The sequence below is a fragment of the Drosophila virilis genome, chromosome 4 (assembly GCF_030788295.1).
Source record: "Drosophila virilis strain 15010-1051.87 chromosome 4, Dvir_AGI_RSII-ME, whole genome shotgun sequence".
Taxonomy (NCBI): domain Eukaryota; kingdom Metazoa; phylum Arthropoda; class Insecta; order Diptera; family Drosophilidae; genus Drosophila; species Drosophila virilis.
The window spans coordinates 7,513,682-7,539,737 of NC_091546.1; the positions used below are offsets into that span (position 1 = coordinate 7,513,682).

General features: G+C 41.5%; 1 protein-coding gene and 1 long non-coding RNA gene across 3 annotated transcripts; one reads left to right on the forward strand and one right to left on the reverse strand.

Annotated features, from left to right (window-relative positions):
* The first annotated feature begins 4,181 nt into the window (after positions 1–4,181).
* Wnt6 (Wnt oncogene analog 6) lies at positions 4,182–19,315 on the forward strand. Of its 2 annotated transcripts, XM_070209112.1 has the most exons (5): positions 4,182–5,096; positions 5,481–5,737; positions 15,887–16,107; positions 17,632–18,134; positions 18,479–19,315. In XM_070209112.1, exons 2-5 carry the CDS (start codon positions 5,676–5,678, stop codon positions 18,938–18,940), a joined length of 1,248 nt encoding a protein of 415 aa, XP_070065213.1. In that variant the 5' UTR covers positions 4,182–5,096; positions 5,481–5,675; the 3' UTR covers positions 18,941–19,315. The 2 variants fall into 2 exon arrangements, with proteins under 2 accessions (XP_070065213.1, XP_002052573.2); XM_002052537.4 differs by having other exon boundaries at positions 4,182–5,737.
* Positions 15,936–16,927, reverse strand: LOC116651618 (uncharacterized). The gene is made up of 3 exons (XR_004304625.2): positions 16,575–16,927; positions 16,150–16,455; positions 15,936–16,073 (listed from the first exon to the last, which is right to left on the reverse strand). It is a non-coding gene; the product is annotated as an uncharacterized lncRNA (long non-coding RNA).
* Positions 19,316–26,056: the final 6,741 nt, after the last annotated feature.

Genomic DNA, 26,056 nt, shown 5'->3' on the forward strand with positions numbered 1-26,056 from the left:
CATAATGTCATGGGACGAAAGTGTTGCATATTTCTGGGATGTCATAGAGCATTTGCTTAAAAATATTATACATAGTATTTGAGGAGAAACTTAAAATTACACAAGTTACACATTTTTATATGCGTTGGACCTAGATTTAGACATCAAATCGTATTCCCAGAATTTGATTCAAAACTCAAATCCCAAACTGGCTACTTTAACTAAACCAAATTGCAAATGAAATTGTTGCAAGCTTTTTACTATGAAAGAAAACCTTAGTACTAATTGCAATCAAAGCAGTTTTTTAAACAAAATTTCCAGACAGGAAATTTCACACAGTTTTTTTCTTGAGAACTTGCCTTATTCCTAGAATGCGATATTTTTATTTTAGGCAACTGATATATAATGTTTTTCTTTGATGATTTTTTTTTTATTATTTTAATTAATTAGTTAAATAATTAATCTTGAACAGTGCTATTATTTTCAAAATATAGTTCGGTTAAGGCTTACGTACGGCTTATTAAACTGATCCAGTTTCTGGTTTGGTTTATAGGGTCAGCCTTCCTATTGAGTAGATCTTCTAATGGAGAATATATTTAAGTTCTCTTTAAGTTTGATCTCCTAGGAGTAGATATGTTCTTATCATCATTAAGTAACTACTTACGGCTCTATGTAACTGTTGTACCCTTAGAATGGCCAAGCACCACGGCTGAGGAAGAAATGGAACAACTCAAATGCGCTCCACTTTGCCCAATGCCATTTTCCAATTACGTTAATTGCTCATAACATGACGTTTTTGTTTGTTGTTCTTCGGTTTGGAGGAGCTGTGTGGCACAATACGAAATCGTTTCTCCGAACACAAACAACAACAGTAACAATGCCCTAATACCAACACACACACCCCCAGAAGCACAAACACACCCACATCCACACACACCCACACACACACACACAGAGATGGACTGTTGAACAGACAAGTGAGGAACAGTTCTCCGTCATGGATCTATGTGGATCGCTTGTGGCGTATTTTAGCTGACTTTAAGTTTATGAAGAATTACGAGGAAGGCACTTAAATGAATTGTTGCTGCGTATATGCTGCGCGTATGTCTGGTCCATAAAAATTTTATGACCCATTGATAGTGCGAACGAATCTACAGAGCAGCACACCAGCCGCCCACCCCTTGGCCACTGCAGCCGTCTACCCTTTGGCCGCCCACCTTGTTGTGGCAGGTGAAGCAAGTTTGACAGTTGATTTTGAATTTGATTGAAGCCAAGTGCAATTGCTGGCCCGATCTTCGGTATGAGTACATTGTTTATGGCATTTCGCAAGCAGCGTTTGGCATCCATTAATCATGACCAGAAATTGCGCCGATGCCTAACCGATTTTTATTGTTTTTTAAGCAACCGACAAGAGGCAACATTTTCAGCTTTTCCTCACAGTTTTTTTTCGCTCTTCCAGGTCCGTCAGTGTCTATTTCCATTTAATAGACATATATTTGCCTGCCTCGGAAAGTTTTGCGCTTTGTTTATTTGTTGAATCAGCGCCGTCAAACCCATAACAACAATAGCACTCACATATCCACGTCAGTTGCTGGTAATGTGTTAACAGAGCAGATAAGTCGAGAGCTGAACGCCCGAGACTTGTGCGCAAACATTTTGACAACTTGTGAACTTTAGAACGCCAGCCAAAAAAAAAAAAATAACGAAAAGGAAATTAATTCCAACAAAAACAAAAACTCTAATTGCCTTAATACGCACAGTGGTACAAGAGCAATCCTCATAAACCATAAATACCGCACAGTAAATAAAAATAAGCAACAACAACAAACACAACGATCACAAAATGATGCCGAAATCTTTAGCCACTCACAGAATTCAACGAAAAATAACTTTGAAATGTTCTGTAAACAAACAAAAAAAGCGCCAAGCAACGATTAGCCCATATACGTAACACTGGAGAGCTGGAGAGCTGGATAGCTGGAGTGCCCATAGAGCTAATCGAGATCATCGTCGAGCCGAGGCACGACTGACTGCACAGGGGTTGCCCAAAGAGTTATCATGAATTGTTTAAGAATAGCGGAAAATTGCTAGATAAAGACGATTATTATTTTATTTTTTTATTACAAACATTCCATTTAAAGTGTTTTCTCGCAATTGAACTTAATAGTATATTCAATTAAAATATTTATAATTAACCAATGTTCTTATTATGTAAACAAAAGCATTTTCATATATGAAAATCAAACAATCAAATTAGACTGTCACTAGTATTAAAGATTGAGGGTGAAGTTGGCTGGAACTTAATTAGTACCCTATTTTTTCAAACTTTTAATTATTCAAATCAACTAAAAAATAAATATTTACATAATACTAAGCTTTTATTAAAATTTAAGTAAGTATTACTTTTAGATGTCAATCGTTTAAATATTATCTTAACAATTTCAGATCTAACGAGGAAAGAGCATACAAAAGTTGTTCTCTGCCCAATAGAATTTCAGTCTTGTCACATTTCGAGATGCGTTTGTGGGACGTGTGTGGCAGGGAGGGGCGGAGGGACGTCCGGGCGGGCGTTTGCTTTGCGGCCGAGGCGCCGTCCGAACGACCGCCAGCAGCACGAGATCAACACGCCATGCTCTAAATTCTGCTGACTGTTGACTGACTAAGCTTGTGGTAGCAAGCTTCTGCTGCTGCTGCTGCTACTGACGTTCGACTGAGCTCTGTGAAATGAAATCTGTTTTATTGTATTTGAGAATGATTAGCCGGCCAGATACGAAGACGAGGCGTTATTACGCGAACGTGTGTGCCCAGCTAAAGATGGAGCTGGAGATCTGAGCCCCCGGAATGGACTCTGTATGCAAACCAACTGGGAAACTGTGCGACTGAGTGGTATACAAAGTGGCACAGTTTTACGAGCCTGCGACTTTTGGGTCGACAGTTTCTTACCTGCTGCCTCGAAGTGGCCTAGCCCAACAACCGGAGCAGCAGCAGACGACATGGCCAGAGACAAAGTCGCTAACCTTTTTTGGGGTTTTATCGCCGGGGCAGAGAAACACATAAAAAACACAACACAGATGACAAGTTTGTCGCGTGTAAACAATTTGCGGCAGCCCAAAAAAAAAAAGGCGGCGCGGGTGGTGGTTCAGCGACACACAGAGAGAGAGAGAGAGAGAGAGAGATAGAGCTGTAGATAGTGAGAAGAAGAGAAGAGCTTGTGGGGAACGTTGCGATATCAGTAAGTCGGATATCAAGAGAAATAATGCCTTAACTAGGTAGGCGTTGTAGGAGTTAACACTGGGCGCTAATATTAAGCGAACAGCTTGAAATGTTGAGGTAGGCGCAAAGAAAATTCGGTGGCATAATTAAAACATAAGCTGAAAAGTCTAACAATAAGAACACAAAAAATAAACTTTAGAAACTGAATCGAACAAAAATAAATAAAATGAAGCAAAGAAAAATCATACTATGTGGAAAGCTGCTCTCCTTGCATTTGTATTATTTCCATTATATTAAAGAAATAAATAATATTCAAATTACAAACAATCAAACAGAGAGTCAGATAGTATTATAAACTCATTAAAAGCATCTTTGCTCTTATAATTCCCAACCATTTCTAGCGCTGGGACTTGCCAATGCTTTGAAAGTTCAATCAAAATATAATAAACTCGATATATGCATTTTGCGTACTTGTAGACGCGTCTTTTACTTGGTACACTTACAATTAGCGGCAACTGTATCTGCTGTGGGCAGAGCACACAGCCGAACGCAGTACCATTCACATATCTACAGATACATTAGAAAATATCTCAAAAAATCAACAAAATAACAGAGACGTCGACGGTGACGGCGACGCTGACTGCGAGCAGCGACGTCGCGACGTCAGCGACGTTGTTGTTGTTGCTTTTGCTGCTGCTGCTGTTGTTGTTATTGTTGTTTTTGTTGCTGTTGTTGTTGTTGTTGAGCGCACAGAACGCGCATGAGTGAAATACATTTTCACGTTTCTAAACAGAGCAGCAATAAGAACAAGAGCAGCAGCAACGGCAGCGGCAGCAGAAGAGACTTTTTGACTACGAAAACAACAACAACAACATTAAGCAGAAGCGATCCGAACGAAACGCGTACGCGTCCGCGTCCGCGTCCATTCATAGCCTAGTGCCCCAGCACATAGCCGGCGTTTGTGCTCCCGATGCCAAACGCAGACGCAGATCAGTCAAGAGTCAGAGCAGAGCCAGCGTCGATCACAGTCGCATTCGCAGTCGCAATCGCAGTCGCAGTCGCATTCGCAGTCCGGACGGAGACGCAGACGTAAACGGGAGACGGACGGAAGGCGATGCCGTAGATTGCGAACCGTTTTTCGCCAAACAAACACGAAAAGTGTGCGCCACTATTTTCAAATCCCGCAGAGCGTCGCGAGCTGTGGCCGGCAACGGAACAGAACGAGAGATTCCCGACAAAATTAAGGCCCAAATTCACAGCAGCAGCAACACCAAACGAAACACAACAACCAAGTAACAACAGCAACAACGAGAAAAAAACAACAACCACAACAGGAACGCGATTGTTGTGTGTTCCAAGCTCGTTCAACGTCGCGAGTTTTTGTTTTGTGCACTTTTTTCGGTCGGGTTCCCAGGGCCGAAGAGCATGGGAAAAACTGGCTAAGGATACGGCCGAAAGGGAAAAAATCGGGCAGAACAACAACAACAAAAACAACAACAACAAGATCAAGAACGAGAGCAACAACAACTAAAACACAAAACGAAAAACTGAAACTGAAACTGGAAGCTGAGCTTCAGCTTTTAGCCTGGGACTGCGCTTTGATTAAAGCGCGCGCGTTTAATTTCATTTTTTACGCTACTCCGCGAAGAAGTTCTGCAACCCTCCCTGACACCCTGAACGCCGCTCGGCCCCGCTGTGGTGCGGCTCCACCCTTCCAACTATTTTTCAACATTTTGCGCTTTAATTCGCTGTTCACATTTTGGGGCCCTGGCCAACTAGCTGGCCGACCGACCGGCCTGGACACGATCCGACGACTCCTGCGCTGGCTGGCTCCTTGGGCGCTGCTCAGTACGCCGGCAGCTTTCTCCGTGTGCGTACCAGACAACGCAGCAGCTGTGCTTTGAGTAAACAAAATATAAAACAAAAATTATAATAAAATTAAAAATAATACATAAAAACATAAAAGTGAAAGAATCCGTGAGCTCAGGCTGCGCGTCATCCATGATGATCATTAACTCTCTGTGAACGTTGTTGGCTCATCGCTGATCACTTGATCGCTGATCACTGATCACTGATCGCTGATCGGTCTTCGCGATGTCGCCCGAGCTCATTGTGTTCAACAAGTGCGCCTGTCTCTCGCCTCCAGCTTCAATTTAAAGCTCACTTCACGCCGCGTCGAACTGAAAGTATCTGAGCGCTTGCCGCTTGATTAATTCGCTCGTCAGAAAGCTGAAACTTAATTTAATATACTTTTTTTTTTGGTACGTTTTGCGAAATATTCAAATAAGCACATCTCGTACTCGCACTCATCGTGGCCGCAATAAAAAGCCTTTAACTACCTGCCCAAATACTGAAATAACTGAAGCAACAACAACAACTGAAAAAACAACTGAAACAACAACAACAACCTAAACATAAACCAACAACAACACTCGAGACTGGGCCACATTTGTTTGTTGCCGCTGTTGCGGCTTCGGAGCGATATGCGGTTATTCATGGTAATTGCAATTTTAATATTTGCAATGCCAATGACGGGATTCGGTTGGTGAGTTCTCAATTTACAATTAACTACAAAAATAATTCCGATTTAAGTGCTCAGCATAACAGTAAATTAAAATGCACACACTTATTACTTCTATGAGAATTTTAAACAGATCAATTAGAATATATGTGCATATATGTTTATAGTAGAAATGTGTATAAATAAAAGCATTCTTTAGTTGGGGTTAATAAGTAATCGGTTTATTAAATCAATTTAAATATTTACACGATTCGTTACTAATTATAGGTTGAACTTATTCTTTTAAAAATAATAGAATATGATAAGAGATCTTTATCGAATTCTTGACTAAAATATTGGTTCCACCGACAACATATATATCTGACTGACTGAGAGCTATGAAGCTGAAATTTTCTATATACTTACGTGATGAAGGTGCACGTTAAAGCGGGGCTTCGATAAATTCCACCCGAATGTGAACCTTTATGTTTTCCAACCGATCGGCCGCAAGACTCATTTTCCAATATCTTTGTTCAAACACATTAGATGGGTGTTTCGCACCTATTGGAAAATCCATCCCTCATTGGTGGAAATGGGAGTCACAGATTTCCCAAAGAAGCCCCACACATACAAACACACACACACACACACTTCTTCAAGAGTTATTAAAAATCGGTGTGGATCGCATCGAAATGCTTAGATATCCCACAATTATATGTAGATAAAACCTAAATCCTATAGAGCTGTGGGTATGGGTAGCCAGCTTATCTAATTGAAATAACATAAATGCTCTGTTATTCGAACCCGTAAACCCCAGTATTATCAGCTTCATCTAGTCTAGATTTTGTGTGTATCTTTAAGATATTTTGATCTTGCTCATCTAGGCAATTATGAAACATATCTTCGTTTTGCTATCGTCAAAAAAATAATTTGATTTAAAATTATATCAGGCTATTCATAGTTACTGTTTGAAGCTGCTTTCCCAGATCTTGCGTTTCGAGATCAGCATTATTTATATAGAAATTGCCAAAGACAAACCCATTGAACCAAAATACATGCATATATGTTGCTGTTGCGTTGCGTTGCGTCAAATTCAATGCCAAAAAACCCATTACAAACGCTGCTCTTCAGCATGTCAAATCTCATCAATACATAAGCTCGAGAGATTGGCGTAACCGTTTCCGGTTTTGGGTATTGGGGTATGGGGCATGGGTTGCTGCTGCCGTTGCTGACGACAACAAAAAAAAAAAGAAAATGCAATACATTGCAATAGGTGGAAATTGTATGCGACATGAGCTCTACGCGCTTTGAGGTGAGTCAAAGCCAAAGCCAAAGCGAAAATTCGGCCAGAGCCAATCGAGCGGACGATGTTGCCAGCGAAAGACCTTCAAAATGTGACGTTTGATTTAGATTTAATTACATGGCAATTTTTCTGGGGACGAAAAACGTGGCCGTAAACAAGTAAAAGTGGTCTGCTCGAAAATGATTGACTAGCAGGTACCCTATAAATTGTAAAGCTAGCTTTAGAAGCTCGACTCGAAAGTTTACATATTCGAAATAAAATATTGTTCATGGTTTTTAGATATTTTCGATTTGGTTGAAATATCATGTAAATAATGAGAATATGGTAATTCAAATTCAAGACTTCTAAGCCATATAAGAGATCATTTTTAAAAATATTTAGGTCAACTAAATATCATGTAAAATATACAAAATCCATCTCAATGTCTGCACCACACTTGCACAGTGCTTCCACGCATACCCTTCTTCAAGCATTTTACGAGGATAGGATACAAGAAAAACCGAAAATGCGAAAAGTGCTGCCAAAATAAATAAAAAAGAAACACTCCTGCCCCTGCCACTGCCCCATTCCGAGCGGGGCCGCATTTGAATTTATGCGCGAAATTACAGGCCAAGATAAATAAAATGAAACAAAATAAATGAAGAACATGATGGGAACAGACATCAAAAAGAATGAAAAGTGTCGCAGAAGAAAGCAGCAGCATAAGGCTGGTGGATGCTGTACGGTGGGTGGTGGGTGGTGGGCGGTGGTGCAAAGGCTATGCACTTTGCCAAAAGCATTTGCCAGCAAAGTGGCATCAATGAATCTAAATCTGCAACTGCATCTGGGCATCCGAGAGTATCTGAGGTAGAAAAATTGTCGCTGTCAGCGGCAACGAAAACTGCAATGTCTCGACTTTTGGCGCAAGCATTTGTCATATTTGTGTGCGCGCTGGGAGGGTGGGGGCTGACGTTTATTGGGGGCGTGGCATGAACGGGTGGCGTAGGCGTCGCGTGGCGTAGACTGCATGACGATCCCAAAGCGAACGTTTGCATTAATTTTATTTGAGTTGTGTGCAACTGGGCGCGGCAGCAGCCACCAAAGGAGGCCACCTGCAACATTAAAGAGTTAACGCTGATCACCAGGAGGTGGTGAGGCGTGGCGGGTATGCGTCAAGCATCTTGTCCATGGGCTTAGCGCTTAGCAAATTTAATTCAATTGAAAACTTTCGCAATAAATTAATTAAATAATTAGAGCTCAAGTTCAGTCGCTGCCTGACAGCGTTTGATGTCGCCCATGAAGATGATGATGACGTTGATGATGATGATGTTGTCGCCACCCCACAAAAGAGTCGAATGCGGCATTTTAACGCTTCATCTGTGCCGCTCAAGGGCACCAGACAAGCCGCAAGTGAGCGGACAACAAGCAGGCCGTGACGACAGACTGGCAAACCCAAGGGGAAAGGGGTGCTAGATATGAAAGTGGAAAAGTGGGAAGATAGTTGAATCTAACATGTTAGGGACAAATGATAAGTGGCCAATTGGCCTTAGGGAAACTAAGAAACTTATATAAGCTAAAATCCTTTACTAAGTAATCAAAGAACATAGATAATTCGATTAATTAAGTTAGTTATTCGATAGTCAAGTAATTCTTCAAATTAAAACATGACAATTTGCCAGTCGTACTTGAATTCATGAGAATCGCAAAGAAATACCGTTTATTTCATTTGCAGTGGTACCTGCTTATATTTTGCACTTAACATGTTTATAGAATAAATGTACTTATAGTAATCTGAGCATGAAAACCTGTAGGCCTTACTTCAATACATGAGTAAGGCACACATTCATACTCGGACATTACTCGGTCCTCCAACATCGTATCGAGACAATTCTTCTCACAAAAATTGTATAGACCTATGTTTACACATTTATATATATATATTTTTCGCGTATCCCTAATGCAACCTCGACATTCAATTATTGCATCCGACCCACACATCGATATCGATAATTATTAAAACTATCGTTGTTTACTTCTATCAATTAGATCTGCACATTTTGCAACAGTTGCAATTCGCATTGGGATCGCTCAAACTCTCTCTCTCTCTCTCACACTCTCTTTGTGTCTGGGTTTATAGACCGACAATCTACTTAGATACTCAGATGCTTGTATGTGTTATTTTCCACCCAAATGCACTAAATCAAACGATCATTGTGTGAGCTATTGAGATGATAATCAATGAGTTGGGGCAGACATATAGCTGGATGTGCCGTTAAATGAATGGAAATTCCATTGGCCAGAGCCGCAGCCGAAACCAATTACAGAGAACTTACAACAAATTGTTGCTGATCGGGCTGATGATGCTATTGCTGGCGTGTCTGGAATTTAATTAAAAACAGAGCAACGAGAGATGCAAATGATGAAAATCTCAAATTTATGAATAACAATTTGATTTCAAATGAAATGAGCTCATTTCCGTTCGTTCGAATCGCTTGACATTTACAGTCAAGCACTGGTTCAATCTATTTTTGGGGCCAGTTTCCTGATTTTCATTCATTCAATCATTCACACACACATACGTGTACTCAATCGAGTACTCATTCATTCAGAGGGTTCATTCATAGCTAGTTTTTGGCACTCACAGCATGCGAAATGGCAATTAAAACCCGCCAGGGCTTTAATGGGTTAAACAGCACTCGCCACACACACACATACATTCTCTCTCACACACACTCACATGTACACACACACACACACACATTCATCGCAATCTCAGTGTGTGGCAGTGGCACTTAGTCTCAAGCTGTGTGTTGCCTGCTTTTGTTGTTCCAACATCGTCGCTCTGGGAGGCAAAATCAACAACATTGCGCATACGCCGCGTGCTCCGTGTCAGTAGAGCAAAGCCATTGAAAATTGGCACACTTTCTTAGATAGCCAAGTATGTTATATAGAATACTAGTACGACGAACACCCCCAACATCTTTAGATTAGGCGTTGGCTAACGAGCGTACAATTCGGCCAATTGCCAAAATTTAATGCAGATGACTTGATTATGATGCCGCGAGGAGAGACAGCCAACTGGCAACTGGGGGAAGGGGAACAGCTTTCGCCAATTGCCTGGCAGTTGAAAGAGAGACGAGAGATGGGATCAGTAGCTAGTTACCCAAGCTGAGTGCTCGTTGCATTTGGCACGGGTTCGGGCCGGTTCTTTGGCTGATTTTTAATTAAAACTCATGCAATTTGTTTATTTTGTTAATTTGTCTCTGCACCTCAGTCACGTTGACAGATGCGTGCCTCGAACGCTGCATCATAATTAAAACGCATGACCGCAGACAAAACCAAAGACAAAGAGAAATACAAGACAGACATGGGTCAAGTTGAAGGACTGACAGGAAAGGGCCTAGGCCCGGCCCAAGGTAACTAGCAAATGTTCTTGTCATGCAGCATGCAGCTGAGGCCAGAGATTTGATGGGGCTGTCAGCTGAGATAATCAGAGCCAGTTCAGGGAATGTTTGGCACTGAGTGTTCCATACGGAAAATGTAATAATATACTTGGTTCAATTAAATTAAGCCACGTCCTAATAAGTAGACTTAAAGACTGAAAAGTTTACAGATGTCGATTTTAATATATACCAAGAAAATTGTTATTATTATTATTATTATTGTCATCCTTTTTGCTACACCATGGAATTGGGCTCCCTGTTGTTGCTTTCATTTGTATAAAAATGTAATTACAGAGTATGTATACATTCACATCACACAACTGATAGAATAGACGAACAGAGCCATCGCCATAAATATAGCCCATTAAATTGAGAATAAGTCACATTAACGCTACATCATAGCGCTTGCACACATTTATCTAATGTCACATAAATTTGTGGCACAGCTTAAAGGAAGTCCAGAGTTTTCTCACAGTTCTGGCCCTTTAACACGTGATTTAGCAAAGTTGCAGCCTGGACATGGTCATGTGCGCGTCTATGTGGCAACGCCTATTTGCGCCATAATTAAGTTAAACGTTGTCGCAATTTGCGCGCGCCAAGCACCAAAAGATTGATGTCGTCTTTGTCTTGGGGCAGCAGCGAGTCGTGGCTGTCAGATCTTTCAGAGCTCTGCTAGGGCTTTAAGCTTGTTAAACGGCTGACAAAGGCCAGTCAAATAGTAAATATGCCTGAATTATTAGCTAGCCTGGCGACAATTGGACATGCGCATGTCCCAGAGCCTGGGAACGAACGAAGCGCATTCCAACAGGATGATTGTCATCGGCAGGCATTGTTTTTTTTTTTTTTTTTGGTTAAAAGGCGGCGCCTGCACACAGTGGTACATGTTAATTTGCTAATTGCCAAATGACAAACATTCTGAAGGTGCCAAAAAGCAGCGCGCGACTAAAACGCCCACACACGTAGAGCCCGCGCCAGAGCCGCGCCCACCAGACCAGACCAGATCTGAGCCGCCTCTAACTCATGTCAACACCTTTTGGTTGCATTGCTGCCTTTGGCAGTAGCCGCTGGCTGGCTAATCAATTGTCAATGCCGCCGCCCACATCAAACGCCAGCCACTCCGCAACCGCTGTCGACTGGCTGCAGCGGCTGCCCCTTTGTCCAGTTGTGTGTGCACAAGAGATCAGCACTTGCGCTGAGGCATTCTGTGGACAAATATTTGTGCGCGTAAATTGAAAACTGACCAGCCACAACAGCACTTGACTTGCCAGTGGCCAACGCGGCCAGCGGCCAAAAAGCGGCCCAAACGATCTGTTGGCCAACTGAACGAGCGGCCAGCCATTCATTCAGTTGTCAACGCTTTGTTTAAATACTTTGCCACTCGCATGTTGACAAGTGGTTTAAGTCGTTGATTTGTTTACACTGCAACGCACTCGGCGCAGTCAGTGGCACCTCCAATCCGCGAGGGTATGCTGCACGGACAACCGCCGGAGATGCCAACTGGCGACGACTGCGACGGCGACAGCGACAGCAACGGCGACGGCGACGGCGACGGCGACTCACGAAAATGAGTCAATCAAACGAAGTTGCATCCATTGTGACTATCTATTTACATAGAAAACAAGAGGGAAAACGATATGACCATGACGAATTTCAAATGCCCTGAAAAGAATTTAAATCTCTACATCCTTAAGTGATTCTAATAACGGCTGTCTTAGAAAGGTAGAAGAAAAAGAACGAAAATGAATTCATGATCAAATGTCTATATATTAGAAATATTAGATTACAGTATCCATTGTGAGGGGAATATTGAGAAAGAGTCTCATTTCCATGCCTTATCTCAATATTTTTATCATTATTATCGGACTACGAGCCAGCTAAACTAAGACTTATTTTTATTAAATATTTTAAATATTATGAAATCTGTTATTGAAAACCAATTTTTGGACATTTTTCAATAATTCGTTTTAGCTGTTTTCAAAGTATTTGTGACAAACAAAGCATGTCAGTTAAAACGCCCTTCAGGTTAGAGTAGAACACAGCTGAGAGAGCGGTGAGCGGTAGATCGGTTTGGCGTGGCATGGGTTGGGTATGGGAAATTTCAACCACTTGTCAGTGGCTACCATCAAACCGGGCACTTTGATCAAAGAAAAAAATCACTGAAAATCCATTGAGGCCTATAACGACACCAACACCAACACCAACAACAACAACAACAGCAGCAACAACAAACTGCAATAGGGGCACACTTGGAGTTGGAATCGCTTCGCTTCTCTCGGTTGTGTGAAAGCAAAATAAAGATACGTCGCGGCCAAGTGTTGCCTGTTGCCAGTTGCCAGTTGCCAGTTGGAAGTTGCCTGGACTGGGACCTGGGACTGGCAGACTGAAGTTGTTTAGTTGTTTCAAGTTGCCGACAGCTGCGCTGCTGGCGTCGCTGCCCGTTGCTGCCGGCTGCTGCTGCTGCCGGCCGCTGCTGCGGCTGCTGCCAAGCAAACTTCAACTTCAAAAACCAAAAAGTGTCGAACGGACGACTGCGAGTCGGCCACATCGGCAGCATCATCCTCATATCGGCCTCGGCTATTTTCCGCTTAACCAAAACTCCCCGTGTTTGTTGTTGTTAGTGTTCAATAGTGTTGTTGTTGTTGTTGTTGTTGTCTGCTGGCACTGGCAACTGGCAACTTGTGTGGTTACGCGCTCTGCACGCTTGAAAGGTGTTTGAGTTTTGAGTTCTTTAGATCTCTCCAGTCATCAGCGCATCGACTTCGAGATCCGAATCATTGCGATCTCATCATCATCGTTTGCCAGCGAACTTCAATTGTTTTAACTCAATGTTGTTCTTGTTATTGTTGTGGTGTTTACAAGCGCGTCTATCATTTATGCTCTTTGCTGCTTGACTTTTGGCGGCCCAGTGCTCAGTTGTTGTTGTTGTGGATCATATTTTTGGTGGTGTGTGCGTGTGTCTGCTCTATTTGTTTTTAAGATTTTGTAGCTATTAAGTTGTCATAATCTCTTGGCTCACATTGAGATCGAGTGATTGCCGCAGGCACACAAAACCTATAGATAGATAAAGATAGATCGTAAGTGCGACAGAGACAAGGGCATGGCCACCACCAGGTGAGCGTTGCGCGATCCAGGTGGGCAAATTGGGGCATCAAACCTGTTCAAGTGCCTTTGAGGCACTATATGGAGAAATGTGCTGAATTAGAAATGGGTAACCACAGGTAGCATTTAGTGGAATATCTATGATAGTACATGTCTAGCCAGCGAAAAGGTTAAGGGGATGCAGTATAAATAGGTGTCAAAATAAATATATATAAATAGATATATATACATTATGCACAAGTTTTCATTATCAACAAGGGTAATTTGCACAGTCTATCAGTTGGCCTAGTCACTGGAAATTATTGTTAAACATAAATTGGCGAACGATAAGCCAAATGCGGAATATCTATGACAAGTTTAAAGGGCTTGGCTTTGGCCATATCAGCTCTTTGTCATCAATGCCTAACTTGAGTGTAGGGGCAGACGAGGGTCTAGCACATTTTGAAGTTGCCGATTTTACTTTTGAAGCAGTGATTTCTTTGGCCCGCTCGGTTGGGCTGAGTCAGCTGGCTGCTCAGCGCTGTGAATTGCCCCATTAATTGCTAAAAATAACGCAAATTCCATGGAAGCAGACGCAAAGAGGGGCGAGATGCGCAGACGGGGGCGGTCAAGACTGACACAAACCAATAGACCGATGGCCGCACATCAATCACAGAGCTGAATCCGTCTCTCAGTAGCTGTTGGCGTGTTGGGTTCCCTATAAAACGCTTCGAATGCCTTTATTTACCCTGCCCCGTAACATAAACTTGCAGCTTAAATTGCGCAAAGTTCACGAGCAAAGCAAATTTCACGCGAATGTGCAATGTGAAGAGCGGAAAAATGAAAACAACAACAGCAGCAGCAGCAGCAGCAGCAGCAACAAAAATGCGAACGAAAAACAATTGAGCTATTAAAAAGTCATAAATCTGAAATGGAAAAACATAAATCAGCGCCAAAGGCGCGCACACAAAAACAATTTAAACGCCGCCGACGCCGCCCAGTGGCTGACACATATATGCACCATATGCGGCAGCCAGTGGGGCAGGTGGTGCGCCAGGGAGGGCACCAGGGGTTGCCAAGTGCACCAACACACCCGAGCCCCTGCCCTAGGCAACTGTTGGCCCTGCAGCGACGCATGCTCAACGGCTGCACCCACATTGTACGCTGCACGTAATTATTAATTTTCCAGCTAAATTAAATTTTAACGCTGCTGCTGCTGCCGCTGCCGCCGCTGCTGCTCCAAATGGCATTCAAAATGAAAACGAAAATTGCATCGATTGAGAAAATTGCTGAAAAAAAATCAAGTGGGTGTTGTGTATACGGCTTTTATGTGTGTGTGCATGTGTGTGTGTGGGGCCACAATTTTATTGAGCGCCGCCGCTTTGCTTATAACAATAAACAAACCAATTGCCAACTGTGTGCCACAGTGCCTATCTGTGTGTATGTGTGTGTGTCTCCTCTCTGCCTGTGTGTGTGTGTGTGTGTGTGTGTGTATAGCTGTAGGGAGTGCACATATGCATATCTATAGCAAACGATGCGCCATATTGCGTATACGCCACATCAGCCGCACTAAAAAGAAATTTAGTTCAACTGCCGAACCATATATACGCCTTGTTTTCCTTATTCTATGCAAATAAACGAAACTGTTTTGCGGCTTTTTAGCAGATCAGCATAAATAAATGCAACTATATTTAATGAACTTCTCAGCCGAATAATGTGAGTGTAACATATCTAGGCGCCACACAACAACTTTAGCAGTTTTGACTGTTAAGAAAATTAAAAATATCAATAGAAAAATGAAACTTTATTATTGTATGCAAGAGCTGAAAGCAGCAAGCTCATCTTATTTTTCATAATTACTTAAATTTGTTTAACAATCGATTGATATATAATCATTTGTTGTGGAAATTATATAATTATGGTCGTTCAATTTTTCTCAGATATATATAAATTTTTGGGTTTTCAATTCTTTTCAGCATTCGTTTATCGAGCCCCAAAAATTATATATATATTTTTTCAAATGCGTTACTAAACTTTCAAGAATTTAAAATGTACTGTCTCTCACTCTAACAGCATTAAACAGTAAGTTCTAAGTTTCGAGCAAACATCATTCCATGATTATTGTTATTAGTATTATTATCATAATTATTTATTGCAACAATATATAATTATTATATAATATAGAGAAATAAATGCAGATTAAATAAAATGATTGGAATTGAATACATATATGCATAGGTACACTCATTAAAATATATCGATATAATACATTAGCCAGTTAATTAATTTACCAAACACTCATTTATTATGACGCATATCGATCTAGCAGACTTGCTTATGCACTTACACATAAATTTGAATAAGGCGTTCTCTAATTTTCCTTTCTTTCAGGGCCGAGGGCACAAACATTTTACTCGATCCAAATCTAATGTGCAAAAAGACACGTCGTCTACGCGGAAAGCTGGCCGAAATCTGCCGGCACGACTCGGCGCTGCTCAAAGAGATCATCAATGGGATTAATCTGGGCTTCCGCGAATGTGAATTTCAATTTCGTAATCGCCGCTGGAACTGCACGGTGCTGCGCAAGAGCATGAGGAAAATCTTAATGCGCGGTAAGTGGCAACTAAATGCAACTACTAGATACAGATACATACACTTAGAGATGCATGCATGGGGCATGCGACAACAAAAGGCCAAACGGCGCTGCTTTATTATGCAGCACAAACTGGCAGCCTGTCAACACTCGCTGACTCGCTGACTGGCTGACTGGCTGACTCAGACTGGAAATCTCTGGTGAAGAGTTGCCCGCAATGCTGCCTAATTACAGCTCCAAGTCGCAGTCTTCGTCTTCGTGTTCGTCTTCGAGGCTGGCAAACTGTCAGGCGGCAGGCGACCGCATCATCCATCAAGTTGCATAATAAAAATGTTGCGCCCGTTGATGAATAGCGCCTGAAATGAGCCTACAAAGCTGTCAATTTTAATAAATTATTGCCCGAAATGGTCAAAAGGCACTCGGGTGCATACCCTGCTCCTTCGGCTGCTGCACTTAATGACAACAATGCGCAAACAAAACACATACCAAATTATCTGCAATAAATTCCACGCCACGCGGATTAAAACTGCGTCCCTGTCAAGCTGTCAGCTATCGAGAAGGAAGACTCTTTTCTCCAAGGCTGCTGCTGTTGCTGTTGCTGTTACTGGCCATGTAATGCCGTTCGGTCGCACCATTTGGGGTGGTGACTGTCCAAAAAGACATATCACCTGTCCACACCGCTCCGCATCCACTATACTTCAATCCACACCACACACACCACTCGGCTCGGTTCGTACTCGCATTACAAGCATATGCAAATCGCTGGGCGATGTGGTGCGATTACAACTGCGATTTCGATTTCATTAAACGTGACTGCACTGCAGTCAATGACAGCGCAGCTCGAGTCACTCTCTGATTTGCATAGAGTAATCAGCGATCGGTTATCGAGGCGGCAATAAATCATTTTGTCACCAAAGCTGACAAATTGACATCAATCATGCGACGATACATGCGGACAGCCCTAATCAGCATTAGCTCGTTGTGCAAATAAACGATTAATTATCGATGTTTGCCATCGAAACTTAAATCGTTTATCGTTATTTAAAACAGCACTTAAATCAATTAAATGACATTTATTGCTTCAGTTTTGTAGGCTAAACACGACCACGGGTAACTGGTTTAGTTGCCCGATAGCAAACAATTATATTCAACTTTAAATTCCATGTTTAGAAAGAGTTTAAAACAAACTATACTTAACAATTGTAACTATTGAGATATAAAATTATCTCAAGCAAGATATTGAAAATACTTTAACTATTAATCCAGTAACGTTCTTTATGATATTCAGGTAATTTCAGAGACATCCACTCGGATTGATGCTTTAAGTGAACTTGAAAATTTTAAGAAAATTTCGTTTTTAAGTTTAGGTGAATAATAGGTAGAGCATTTTTGGCATCGAATTGTGCGTTAGCCCATGGAAATAATTACTGTTTTTATGTGAATATATTTATATACTAACAATGAGAAATATTATTTATAAGAGGTATATATATGATCACTTTGCTTGCCTATTGATTACATCTTCTGGTCTCTTCCTTCACAGACTCGCGTGAGACGGGGTTTGTGAATGCCATAACAGCGGCGGGTGTTACCTACGCGGTGACCAAGGCCTGCACCATGGGCCAGCTGGTGGAGTGCTCCTGCGACAAGTCTCACATGCGCCGCAATGGCGGCCAGCCGCAAATGGTGAATGCGGCCACCGCAGAGGCGGCACTCGAACGGCAACAACAGGCGGCGCTGCTGCGACAACAGTTGCCATTGCAGCAGCGCAGCCACAACAACAACAACATCAGCAATAGCAACAGCATGACGGATATTACACTTGGCAGGCAACGCAACAACCATAGATTGGGCGGCAGGCGAGGACGCCGCAAGTTCTGGGACAACATTAAGTTCCCGCAGGGCGAATGGGAGTGGGGCGGCTGCAGCGACAATGTCAACTTTGGGCTGCGCCATTCGCGCGCCTTCCTGGATGCCAAGCAGCGACAGCGGCGCAGCGATCTGGGCACCCTGGTCAAGCTGCACAACAACAATGCCGGGCGACTGGTAAGCGAAGGAAAAGAGTAATTTAACTAGCTAGGCAAAGGGTTGAAAAATCGACCGATCAGTTTTCAAAATTTATTCATATGAGCTCCGATGAGGTCTAGGCGGATCAGAATTTCAGGCTAAGGTATCAGCTTTATTATTGAAATTAAAATAATACATTTCTCATGCAGCTAATTAAAAGGGATTCGAATCCGTATCCGAATACAATAAAATAGTTAAATATAGACTTTTAGCTTAAAATATCTAAATAGTTAAATATCATAAAATCTAGTTGTAGTTGCCTTTTAAGAAATCAAAGTGTTTAAAATCACGATATTTGCTACCAACTCCTTACACACTTTCAGGCGATTCGCGACGCGATGCGTTTGGAGTGCAAATGCCATGGATTGTCCGGGTCGTGCACAGTGAAGACCTGTTGGTTGAAGATGCCGCCGTTTCGTGAGATATCGGCAAGACTGCGGGATAGATACGATGGGGCGCGCAAGGTGGCGCTACGGAACGACGGCAACAGTTTTATGCCAGAGACGCCGCACACGAAGCCGGCGAACAAATACCAGCTGGTCTATGCGGATGATTCCGCTGACTTTTGCACAGCGAACGCGAAGACCGGAGCGCTGGGCACGCAGGACAGGGAATGCAATGCCACATCGATGGGCCAAGACAGCTGCGATCTGCTGTGCTGCAGTCGGGGCCACAAGCATCGTGTGGTTACCGAGTGGACCAACTGCAACTGCGTCTTCAAATGGTGCTGTGAGGTGACGTGCGAGAAGTGCCTGGAGCATCGCGAGGTCAACACCTGCCTCTAGATGGGGCCCTGGCTTCGCCTAGGGGGGACGGGGTTCGGGTATTTGGGGTTTCGATTTCGGCATAGTCATGAACATATTTGAAAGCTTTCCATTTCGCGTGATAAACAACAGTTTGAAACACACAACGTTTTGCTGCAGTCCACAATTAAGTATTAACTAACACTAGAGAGTAAAAAACACACAGTAAACGAGTTGATTTTAGCCAGGCTCTAGGCCATTCTAGCTGTAAAAATTACTTACGTGTCCTCAATTGCGTGAACCATGTAAGCTTGTAAATAGTCTTAATAAAAAGCAAAAAAAAAAAACTGAAACTAACTTTCTTGCCTACTTTCAACTAGAGATGAGCGCGTGTCGCATTACATTAAATATTACACGAATAAAATAACAAATGAGGCATATCCAAAAAAGAATTTAAAATAAAAAACAATTAATTTTTTTCGTTAAATATTAGCCGAAATAATTTATACCTCAAGGAACTTGATATCTTTTCACATATTGATATTTTAGAAGATTCTTAAGTAAATTTCATTTCAGTTTTAGAAACATAATTAATATATTTATGAATTAAACTTACCACTAACGAGCACGAGAACGTGTAATCGATTACTTCGTGTAAACGTGGTAATTACCTTTACATATTTGAATGTTTAATTTCATTTTACTATTATTCTATAATCCAAAAACGCCTCGTGCTATGTCACGTGAGCTGTTTTCATCTCTAGAGGCAGTCAGTTTAGTAGATTTCAATTAATTGCAACAAATTGAATATCAAAGCAGTTAAATTGAAATAAACTTTGAATTTTACTAAACGGAAATGTATCTCAAATCGCTTTGCCCATTGATTGAAATCTGCATAAATGATTAAACGTAATTTAATGAAGGCAACAGCAAAAACCGACTGAAAAACAAGTTGAGCTTTGATAGCTGTAGCTGTATCTTCATCTGTATCTACAGCTGTATCTGTAGCTGTAGCTGTATCTATCTATCAGCAGGCATTGTCAACTAACAGTAGCGCGTATCTGTATCTGTATCTGTAAGCTACGGATACAGCGCAGACCAATGGCTTTCCCATAAATTAACACAATTTTATTGTTGTCGACACGAGATTAAATCTACAGAATTTGCCTAAACAACACAAAAATCGCATCCGAACAAAACTGAAAATTGATTTGCCATTATGCATAAATTATTGTCCGATTGTTGGATTATTGATTTGAATGCATAATTTCAAAAATCAAATAGATGACGTTATAATGCATGCAATTAAAACATACAGCGATTTTATTAACATTTTCAATGAATATTTTTTGCTTCTTTACAAAACTAAAGAAGCGTACAACAATTCAACTTTTCATTAAAAGTTCAGTGTCAAAAGCTTATGAATGAAAAGATTGAGATAATTATGAATTATTCTATAATCTTAAGATTATTCGCCTTTCAATTTTATAGGAGATCCAAAATCGAAACGGCGGAGGAACTGTCATAAGTTATTCTTAAGAGGATGAGGTAGGGTGTTGGATGAAGTTTTCTTGTTTATTATAAGTACGTATAAGTTAATATATAGATTTATCATTATCTATAATTAATATTAGCCGCCAGCATAAAAGGCGAAAACAAAACAAATTTTTATGTAGAGCAGCTGATTAGTTTTCTCTCGATAAGATGCTACAGCTCATGCATATTGAATGCCTGGCAGTGCTTTCGAAGTACAAACGAACATACACACACCCAAAAGCAATCGCTAAAAAACCGAGCCCAAAACTATTTCCACCGGATAATCTCAGCTTAGCATCCTCGGCAATCTTGGCTTAAGTTTGATATTCAAAGAACGCAATGAGATGCCCCAAGCAGATGCCCAACATGCCCGAATTCCATTCCATTTGCCTACTGACTGGGCCAGGTCAATCTCAGAGAAAACAAGCCCATGCCAGCGATAAGATACAACAAAAGCAACATCAGCAGCCACAAGCATCAGCATCAGCAGCAGCAGCAGCAGCAGCAGCAGCATCTTCGGCTCTACAGCAACAACTAATTAACAATCGCATTCATTTTATTTATCGTACAAATGCAAACCGCTTGACTTCCAAAACTGTATCTGCATGCATTTATAAGGCTCGAATGGGATCTGTTCCGAGTTGAGTCTGCGGCTCTGTGGGTCTGAGCCAATGCCACCGATGGGACAGACGGACAAATGGACAGATCGACGATCGACGATCGCATCGGGCCCGTACACTTGACTGAACAAAATGTATGGTGAGATACTCGTCCCTGGGGCCCGCTGCAGATACACAGATTCAGTGGCTTTATCTTGGGCGCGTTAATGAGATTTGCTTGTATCTGGAGCCATTCGGTAGATGCATATCAGTGGGTTTCAATTAATTGTGGCGACGCTTATTAGTCATCCATCTAACAAACTAAACTGGCGCTGGCGCTGGCGCTCTGAAAATCTCACCAGCTCTCTATATATTTATATATATGCATATATATGTTTCTCAGTCAGCTAGTGTTATGCCATTGACCCCAAAACTGACCTTGGCCAGTTGGTAAATGGTCCCTTTGACACGCTCTCTTCAGTTGCTCCTGCTCAGCTGGCTTATAAATGTGCATTTTATGTTAATAAAAAATGCATTTTTATGTTGTTTCGTAGATCAAAGTTATTTTTGGCGGCCTTTTTGTTTCAAGTGGCGCTTAAAATGGCGCCAGATTTAACCAAAATATAGCCAAAACTTTCCCATAATGGCTTAATTTGTAAACTGTTACACCTACTGCATTGATGCGGAGGACTGACTGCCTATGTCCAGCTATCAGAGACGCTGATCACTGCAAACAATTTTAGCCAAATTGCAGTCAAAGTCCACTGGGACAGAGAGAGAGAGAGAGAGAGAGAGAGAGAGAGAGAGAGACGAGATCTTCAGACGGGGCGCTTAAAGAACAACTATTAAGACCGCTCGAGCGACGTCTCCCGTTTCGGGGCCGGAGAAACAAAACCTGAAACATGAAATTCCTGCGTAATTTGTAAGGAAAGGCGTGAAGAACACCAACGAAGGCAACACCTTAATTAATGTTATTAAAATGGAACGAACAGCCGACGGACCAGCGATTGGACCTGGACCTCAAACTCCAACTGAAACTCAAACGCAAACTAAAATCGAGCTCCAGACCTGCGACTGAAAACCCAATGGACTGCAGGTCCAGGCGCAGAAAAAAAGAAGGAAATATAAAAAAGAAGGCAGACACACATTTACACACACACAGAGAAGAATGTGGCAAAAGGGAAAAAGGTTCGGACCGGGTACGCTTAATCGGTTCTTTTTGGGTTGGTTGGCTTCTCTGCTCGCTCATTCCTCAATCGCTTTGGCCATGCACGTTCCGGTCGGTCGGTCGGAATGGGTATGGGAAATGACCTGTTGTCTTTATTTGGGGCTTGGCCTGGACTAAACGTTTGGTAAAAGTTTATTGGGAAGGGGCCAAAACTGTTGCATTTGCCCAGCCCACTTGCAGTTATAATTTCTTAGTTATTACAGAACTCTCGCGTAATAATTAGGCAAATTGAAAGTAAAACGAATGCCAATACAATACAATTAAGTTGAAACCTCATTTCAAATTAGTCTTCTTTAAGAATAATTTATTATAGCCTGAACCCATTAAAAATGGGTATAAGGGTATGTTGTTGTATTTGTGCAAAATCCAAATGTATGTAACAGGCAGAAGGAAGCATCTCCGACCCCATAAAGTATATATATTCTTGATAAGCATCAATAGCCGAGTCGTTCTAGCCATGTCCGTCTGTCTGTCCGTCCGTCCGCCCGTCCGTCCGTATGTATGAACGCAAGGATCTCAGAACCTATAAGAGCTAGAGACTTGAAATTTTAGATGTAGATGCTCCTAGTTCCCGCGCAGATCGATAATCGATAGCTTACTCCGTTTCCAAGCAATCGATAAAAATCGATGTCGATACCGACCATGTAAAAAATATGTTTTAAATATTGGTATTTGGCTTAACGTCAACCATAAAAATAGATCAAGTATTTGTTCCCATCTTTTTCAAAGATCCTCTTACAAAGCCATTTCCTTTTAATAATTATTGTCCTGATTATTAGTTCCTGTATGTTGCTGAATGACAATTTGATTTTTTCATAAATCAAATACTGCTGTTTTGGAGATTTCTTTTATTTGGGTCTCTCAACAGAAGCTTAGTTTGTGCTTATATATAAGTGCTGATAATTTCGGAATACAAATATTCACTCTGTAGCATACATCAGACACGCTTCAAGAGGCAATCGCATATGTTTCCTGTGAGCTGCTGCTGTTGCTTGCCAGCATTCTAAGCCGCCAACCGATTTATCATTGGGCACAGAGCGTTGAGCGCTGACTACTTGACATATTCATTAAATTTGCCACATTGTTGCAGGGACAGACAGGACAGAACGGAGCCCAAAGAGTCTGGAGAGATGGTCATCATTTTGACACCTTAATGCGGTAATTAGGGTTTTCTCAGCATTAAGTCAGACAGCGGTAACACCCGGGCCATGCCCTCGCCTTCGCCCTCGTCCCGGCAGCGGACCATCCTTAAAAGCCGATCATCATGAGCAAATATTAACACAGCGCAAAGACCAAAGGCGATAGCATCGACAAAAAAAAAAAAAAACAGAATCCAAAACATAGGAGCGCAATGGGCTATGGCCCATGGCCAGTGGGCAATGTCCAATGGGCTCTGGACAAATGGACAACGCCTGTGTTGTGCCGTTAACGGTTTACGCCGAATTGGCTTAAATTATTAAAAGATTACAGCCAAAGATCATCAACGCCAGCTTGCCCGGCGATCTCTCAGCCATGAGATCCTTGCGATTTGGGTGTGAAGATTATGACACAGCACAAAATAAAACACCAGCTCGCAATGCGGCAAGGGCGTCAAAGGCCCGGGTCAGAGCCGGGTCCCGCAGGGCGTGGGGCTGGAACATCGTTGGGACAGGGGCAGGGACAGGGGCAAGAGGCAATGGCTCCGATGAGCAGCAGGCGCTGCAATTAATTTCAAATTTTTTAAGATCTCACAATGCGCACGAATAAAGAAACAAGCGCAGCAGCAGTCGACGCAGACAGCTGGGCAAGCGAAAGAGATCCAAACAGTGCGAGAAGCAGACAGAGAGAGAGAGAGGGAGAGAGAGAAAGAAAAACGGAGATTGAGGGAGGGAGAGGCAGAGAATTGAAGAGAGAAATTGCAGACAAATTAAGATAAATGAATTGTTTAATTGTTGCATGTGGTTTTCATCTTATTGTGGAGCTGCTAATTTACCTTGTAAGGGTAAATGCGAAAAGACTTACAGAAAAAAACACTTGCGAATTTTATGTTTATATATATACATATATATATCTATATATATTTGTGATATGCATTATCTTATACTAAACGTAGAACAGGGTTATTTTCCCGTTGCGCTACTAGTTTATAAGAAACGTCATTTTATAGTCTGTTCTACTGTGCGATTCTCCCGAATTCATTAAAAGCGTGATGATTATAATAAATATCAGTGTTTTATGTCTTATATGTTTATGTAGGCATGTACAAGTATGAGTTTTCTTATGTATGTATTAATGTTTGTGCTTCCAAGCCAAGCCTCGTGCAAATCTGATGAGATTTGACCAAGTTATGGGGTTGGCAAATTTTAACCAATGTCTATGTATTTATATGGGTGTGAATGTGTGTGTGTATGTGTGTGTGCATGTGCGTATGTGTGTGTGTGTATGTATGTGCGTAGATATGTATGTATGTATGCATATAAATTGTCTTATAAGATACCAATTGTCTTGTTGCTCGGCAAATTTAAATAAGAAAGCGTATTTATTAAAGCTGCCTTCCTCCTCGATTCTCAAAAATTTAAGTAAGGCCCGCTGGCTTCACCTAGAAATTAGGCCCAGGCGGCTTCGACGCTGGATGCTGACGAGCCGGAGGACCAGGAGGAGGAGCACTAAGGGGGCGGTGAAGGAGGTATGTAGGTATGTAGGTATGTAGGTATGTAGGTATGTAGGTATGTAGGTATGTAGGTATGTAGGTATGTATGTACGTATGTACGTATGTATGTATGTATGTATGTATGTATGTATGTATGTATGTATGTATGTATGTATGTATGTATGTATGTATGTATGTATGTATGTATGTATGTATGTATGTATGTATGTATGTATGTATGTATGTATGTATGTATGTATGTATGTATGTATGTATGTATGTATGTATGTATGTATGTATGTATGTATGTATGTATGTATGTATGTATGTATGTATGTATGTATGTATGTATGTATGTATGTATGTATGTATGTATGTATGTATGTATGTATGCGTGTATGTATGTATGTATGTATGCGTGTATGTATGTATGTATGTATGTATGTATTTATGTATGTATGTATGTATGTATGTATATGTGTGTGTATGTATGTATGTATGTATGTATGTATGTATGTATGTATGTATGTATGTATGTATGTATGTATGTATGTATGTATGCGTGTGTATGTGTCTATTTTCACGTAAATTTTAAGAGGAATTAATGGCCATGCCATGGCCATGTCACGTTTGAAATAAATTATTTTCAAGATCTTCGGAAATTAGTTTTTTGTTACTTTCTTGCTACTGCCACTACTCTCTGTCTGCTTCGTCGATTCTTTTGTGGCAAAACTAAAAGGATAGGTTAAGCCAATTCCGATCAACTAAACCATAATAATAAGGGCAAATGTTTAAGATTTTGTCAAAAATAACAATGCTGATGCGTGTGCAGTGTTGCCCATCAACTAGGCGTTTGTCTGTTAGCCATACTAAGAGGAAGGCTTACAATTAATTTGCGCTCATCTTGAAATGCTATTAGGTGCGCATTAACACCCATATATATATGTATATACAATATATATACTGCTAAGACTTACTCATCAATCAATGTCCTGATGTCTAAATAATGCAACACAAACACAAAAGGCAACGTCTGTCTGTCTGGCATGCCACAAACGACTACCGCACTAATTAATACTGCCGCCCTGGCTGACTGATTCGTGAGCAGCCACACACGCGCATACATACATACAGGCAGAAGAAGAACCAGAACACCATTCTAAGCT

Coding starts and splice junctions, on each gene's coding strand:
- Wnt6 (XM_002052537.4), top strand. CDS start 5,676: ATGCGGTTATTCATGGTAATTGCAATTTTAATATTTGCAATGCCAATG. Junction 16,108..17,631: donor GAGGAAAATCTTAATGCGCG/GTAAGTGGCAAC, acceptor CTTCCTTCACAG/ACTCGCGTGAGACGGGGTTT. Junction 18,135..18,478: donor ACAACAATGCCGGGCGACTG/GTAAGCGAAGGA, acceptor ACACACTTTCAG/GCGATTCGCGACGCGATGCG.